At 41.5% G+C, this 6,000-nt stretch overlaps 1 protein-coding gene across 1 annotated transcript in view; it reads right to left on the bottom strand.

The window, feature by feature from the left end:
- Positions 1-6,000, bottom strand: part of trim71 (tripartite motif containing 71, E3 ubiquitin protein ligase) — a 40,797-nt gene continuing 34,797 nt past the window's right edge. Inside the window, exon 7 of the mRNA XM_015048853.1 lies at positions 1-5,932. Within this exon, the coding sequence (XP_014904339.1) occupies positions 5,360-5,932 (573 nt within the window). The 3' untranslated portion in view covers positions 1-5,359. The remainder of the gene's footprint in view (positions 5,933-6,000) is intronic.

Below are 6,000 nucleotides of genomic sequence, written 5' to 3'. Positions count from 1 at the left end.
AAGTCAAAGAAATACAACTTTATTTAGGCGTAAACAAAAAACCAAAAAGAGAAAATAACCAAAAGAACTGCATAGGAAATGTTTAAAGTCCACAGAGTACAGAGAGAGAGCGGTAAGGCGGCCATTATAATATAGTCTCCTGTGCGTTACCTAGACTCAAGGCCTGGCTTCTGTCCCAATCTCTGTGTGTGAGTGTGTATGCGTGTGTGGTGAGAGGTTAAACTGGAACACACACAGAGCGGCCTTTGGATCAGCAAGAATCAGCCTTGGTCGTCTAAATTCAGCTGGCCACACCGACTCGCCCTGCCTCTTGGACTGAGAGAAGATACATTCAGTGGATTTCTGCTTAGATATTGCAGATGCAGCGCACAAACACGGAGCTCTCTCCGCACCCGAGCAGGCTCTGGGAGAGCAGGACATGAGGGGGGAAAAATTATTATAAAAAGAAAACTGTCTGGGCAGCGCATTTTGGCTGATGTCGGAGCTCGTTTAGAAACAAACACGACTATTTGTTTCGCAACACCAGACGGCCCCTTCGTCTCCGTCCTGTAGCTCTCCCAGAGGCCCGGCGCAGGCAGAGAGCGTCAACAAGAACCCATTTATCCCTTTTCTTCACAAAATACATTCTAAAAGGGCCTACGAGTCGAGTGGTGTGAAGCATTTGTACTTTTTGTCAGAGAAAAGAAAGGTGACAAGGAAAAAAAAAACATCAATAATCAGAGGAAACTAATCAAACTAATAATTTTTTTGAGCAGATTGAGAAATAATTTCTTTCATAATGTTTAAATGGACACGCAAAACAAAAAATTAGACTAGTTCATAAGAGGGAAGAAGTCACTACATTATCACTACGGGACTTTTTTTTTTTTTTTTTTTTTAATGAGACACCTGCAGCAAGAGGCTGCTGGGAACAACCTGAGTTTTGTTTTTATTAATTTTTTTCCTGTCTACATTTTTCCTAAACCATTTTTCCCCCCATTCTTTTTTTTTCTAGATTATACAATCATTTAAAACAAAAAGGGAGGTCTATGACCTTGCATGTTTCGTCTGGTGCAGCTTTGCGATTCTTCTTTCCCTGGAGACATTTTAAGAGGCCAGAGAGGAATTAAAAAAAAATTATAAATTTGCAGCCCTTGCATTCAAAATTGAGCGCAGTTCATTACAGCTCCTGCTGGGGGTGCAATCAACTGACCACGTTTGTTTAGGAAGGGGAGATGAATGCTGGTTTTTGTTGGGGACACTTAGCTGGAATTAAAAAGGGGAGATATGTTATTCATTTTGGAAATTTTTACTGCCTTTTTAAATGAATTATAGGCTGTTTGACCCCAAATGAATGTAAAGAATGTAAGGATCAAAAACTCTCGAGCCTCTCGGGGACAGGAGCGTCGCTAGCTGAACAGGTTGCGCACTGCAGAGCCTCAAACCAACAGGAAATACAATCGCAAAGGTCAAAAGTTAATTCCAACCAACAAGCTTTTTAAACACACATATACACATCTTTGGGTATACATTTTGTTTGGAAAAACTAAAACAAAACAAAACAAAAAAATCCCAACAATCAGCTACCCACCCTATCTGAGCCTTTCAACACCTATCTGGGAGACATCAGAATAATACAAGAACTTTTAAAGCATGCAATGAAACGAAATACAAACAAAGGTTAAAATACATTTTTCCTCTTTAAGAGTGAAGACCTAAGGATCTTAAAGATAGAATTCTGCAATCTTAATTTAAAAAAAATTGTAAGAAAAAAAAACCTGATGCAACATTGTGTGAACATCTCAGAGTAATACTGAAAAGCAAAAAAAGAAAAAAAAATCTCATTGGTTGATGATGGGTGTTGTGTTCAAAGCAGCAGTATTTTTGCAGACTCAGGCTGGCTCATCCTCCTGCCTGATTTAAACACTTTAGTGTCAACATGTCTGTGAAAATGCAGTGACAAGGCGTGGGCTTGTTGAGGTTAATACACAGAGGTTCATATTTTCTGGTATACCATGAAAATATGATACATTTTCATGGTATACCAGAAAATATACCATGAAATATTTTTGTTGACTCTATATGGTATACCAGCTGCTTGACAGACTGCTGGGCCGCAGTCTGTCAAGCAGCAGACTGCGGCCCAGCTAATGGAGCAGATAGCCTGACCAATTAAACCTCTCATTGCCGTTTGTTGTGTTACCAAGTTAATGTAACATAAAAGTGATTTTTAAATGTATAAATGTGTTTTGCTGCTTAATCCAAAAAAAAAAAAAAGAAAAAAGATTGATAACACTACGTACATGTTCTTTCTCATTTTGGGTAAATATCTTAATACTATGGTATTTGTACTCAAGACAATCATAGTATGCCTAGTGATGACTAGTAAGTAGTCATCACAGTAGTGAGTAGTCATCACTACTGCCTCAAAGCCCAGTTAACTTCAAGGAGTTAGCCTATTAGCAATCTTTGGAATAAAATCAAAAATATCCCTTTAAATGATGAGCCAGCCTGCTGTCACACATTAGGAGTAATCCGACGGGATGAATTCGAGATTACAGACTCATTTCAACCAACATCAAGCATCCTACAAATCCACACTGATAAGATTGGTAAATTGTGCTGAAATCTGAGGTAATTCATGTGCGTTTAATGGCCGACACTTTTGAGCAGTTAATTCTTTAAGACTGGTTTTTTCCTCTTAACCCCGTGTCCCTCGGCAACACAGAGACATCTTCCACATGGAAACCTGTATGTTCAACGTCAGTGTGAGGTAAAGGTAAATGGGGCCCAAGGTTAGGGTTAGCCCACTGCATCCAAACCAGAGGAGGAGGATTTATCCTCAGTTGTTCTGATTTTAAACCTTTTGATATAATGGTCCAGTGACACTTCCTCTACAACATCGCAATCCAAATGCCAATCCTGTTTTGGCACAGAACTCTCACAGGTTGTTTTTGGCACAATGCTCGCATCGGAACGATTCGTTTTATTGCTGATAAAAAAAAAGGAAAGAAAAAAAGGCAATAATTTAACCAGGCAGGTTACAGTAGATCAGGCAGACACAAAAGCTGTTTTTATACAAATTCTGTTTCAACGCTAAACAGTACAATGATCTTTGGTCCTTGTGCTGAACGGTCAAACAAGGAGGTATTGGTGAGGTAAAACAAAATCCTTCAAGAAAGAGTAAAAACTGAGGTATTCAGAAGGAATAATAAATTGAGGTATTCAAAAGTTTTAAATGCACCGTAACCATGAGGAACAAAACTTGAGGTAATTGGAAAGTTGAGGTATACGAGAAACGATGTGAGAACGTTGAGGTAAAAGTTATCCGACACTAAATCTCCCAAGCTGTGCCGACAAATCGTCAATTCAGAAGCGAGAGTCAGTCTGAGGAGGTATTTGTTTTTTTTGTTTCAACGAGAAACTAGCTTACAGAACCTGATATTGTTGAGTGCTTCCAGGGAAACAAAAACCAACGGGCGAAGGGATTGGTTGCACCTTAAAGAAACTGTATCGATCTGTAGGGACTGGGGTTAGTTAGTAGAAAGAAGACTAATCGGAGGTGGTACTCTGAGTCTAATCGTGATAAAACTATGGCATTGCTGAATGAGCTTAGGCAATAAACATAAGAGTTTCTCTTTGGTGCGGGGTATTCTCCGTTTTGAGCACCTCTGTGAGACAGAAACTTTCTACACTTGCTCCCAAAGCCAGAGCCTTCGGGAGAGGAAGTACTCGGTAACCTAGGACCGAAGCACTCCGTTTCTCCAAAGCCTAACGTAAGACAGTGCGATGAACTAAACTCCACGAGTTGTAAGAACGTTAGACTTTTCAAACAAGTTATTTAAAGAAAAGTTTTAAGGGGGATTTTAAGATCCGTTAAACGCCACATTTATAGCTGGCCTTTGTGCAGAGATTCTAACTTTGGTTGACTCTAGTAGTTGGTCTGTAGACCTCCATCTTTAGAGGAATCCGTCTACTAACGCGCAATCTGAAGGCGTTCTTTTTGTTTGACTTAGATCTAAGGATAAATAAATAGGGTCGGGCTTTGTGATGATGCCCTCTCATTGGACTGCACTAGATCTTTGGCCCTCGGAGCCAAAGGCCGTGGCTTTAAACCACAATCTAAATCCAAGAGATTGATATATTATCTTAGGCTTGTAATCTGTTGTCATTAATGTCCTCAGGACGGCCATAGCAGGCGTCTACTTCTGAAGGCTTTTTGTCAAACAGCATGCCTCATTTAAAAAGTAGCTTTCACTTCTATAATTACATTTCTATGATAACACGAAGGAACACGTTGAGATCTCTATGGATTCAACTCTTAAATCATTCTGTGGGTCTTCCCGTTCGGAGGAGACCATGCTTTTTTTGCATATTCGTTTTTCTTTCTTCGGCGGAAACGCGACATTGTCCCAGTCTTGTGATATAAGTTTAGGGATCATGATCGAAAGATATCTCATTTCAGGGATCATTTTAGAGCTGATTTTCATACATCTTTTTTCTATTTCTACTCATTAAGAAATTTATTAAATCAGCATTAGTCAGTAAAGCTAGGAGAGCCTGAAAAAAGAACCGATCGTTCGGACCAGTTCTTACGATGACCTGAGCTAATTTTGATTCCATTGAGTTTGGCATTGCTTCTCACAGTCTTGCTCGGCATTCGTGAAATTACAAACTCCACTAAGCTAAATAGAGAAAAGGGTCAATCTACTTGTCTAAGAGGGGAGGGGGGGAACACCTAAATAGTCTAAAAACAAGGAAGGACACTACTTGACCCTTGTCTTCTTCTCTGAGCCGAGCCTACTGATGAGAATCAACCACGAACCCTCTACAGCGGTCTGAGTATTGTCTCAGCAACAACATTCAGGAGGTTCACGCTTACTCATACTGAAAATGCACAGAGAGAATTCAATGAATCCTGTGCAAATATCAACCCAAGAATCTACTTTTATGTCTCTTAAATAAAGTATAGAGGTAGACGTTTCTTCTTTGTAAAACTTCACGGACTAAAACCTCTGCTCAGTCAGTATGAGTACATTCATAAAGAGCTAAATGAGGTAGGTATGGAGCAGAAGGTACTAGATTTCAAGAAGTGAAAGAATTCCCTGAGATGGATCTTAAAGCGGGGCGCACAGAGAGGACTGAGAACAGCTATGAGTCCATTTGGATAGGTCCCCATTGTATAAAGTAGACACTTGTTTGGGTGAGTAGTAGTGAACGTGAAAAATGTCTTTAGCCTAATCTCAGTCCTCTCTGCACGGCCCCGCCTTTCTGTTGATTGATTCTCTCCTCTCCATTTCCTTCATTGTGGAAAGTTACTGCAAAAAGAGCAAACAGAGGGAGAGAAAAAAAAAAAAAAAAAAAAAAAGATTTTTTTCTTTTAGAACTTGAGAATGCGGTTGTTACCAAAGTCAACGACCACGATTATTCCGTCGGGCATCACGGCCACCCCGGAGGGGCGGTCCATCTGTCCGTAGCCACTCCCCTGAGAGCCAAAATTGCATAAAAAGCTTCCGCTGGCCTCGAACACTTGGATCCTGTGGTTGCGGGAGTCGGCCACGATGATGCGGTTCTCTTGGTCCACGGCGACGCCCTGGGGGCGCAGAAACTGCCCGTCCTTTGTGCCCTCAGAGCCCAAGAAGCGAGCCGCCTGGCAGTCCGGCCGGATGACCAGGAGCCGGTGGTTGTTGAAGTCGGTCACGACGAGGTGGTCTTCGTGGTTAAAGGCGACCCCTCTGGGGGAGTCAAAGTGTTTCCACAGAGTCCCTTCGAAGCCGTACTTGTTGAGGAAGGAACCATCGGGGGCAAAGAGCTGCACGCGGTGGTTTCTGGTGTCCGAGACCAAGATTTTACCCTCAGAGTTGACGGCCACGTCCCAGGGATAGTTGAACTGCCCGTTCTTGGTGCCCTTTTCCCCAAACTTCAGGAGGAACTGGCCCTCAAACGTAAACACCTGTCGGGCAGAGATCATGAATTAAATCTATGTGGGTTTACATGTAGAGAGGAGGAAGCACTGCAGTT

This window comes from Poecilia latipinna, unplaced genomic scaffold (genome assembly GCF_001443285.1).
Source record: "Poecilia latipinna isolate Pla-1442-1.1 unplaced genomic scaffold, P_latipinna-1.0 Scaffold907, whole genome shotgun sequence".
NCBI lineage: Eukaryota > Metazoa > Chordata > Actinopteri > Cyprinodontiformes > Poeciliidae > Poecilia > Poecilia latipinna.
This window is presented reverse-complemented; position numbering and strand designations above follow the sequence as displayed.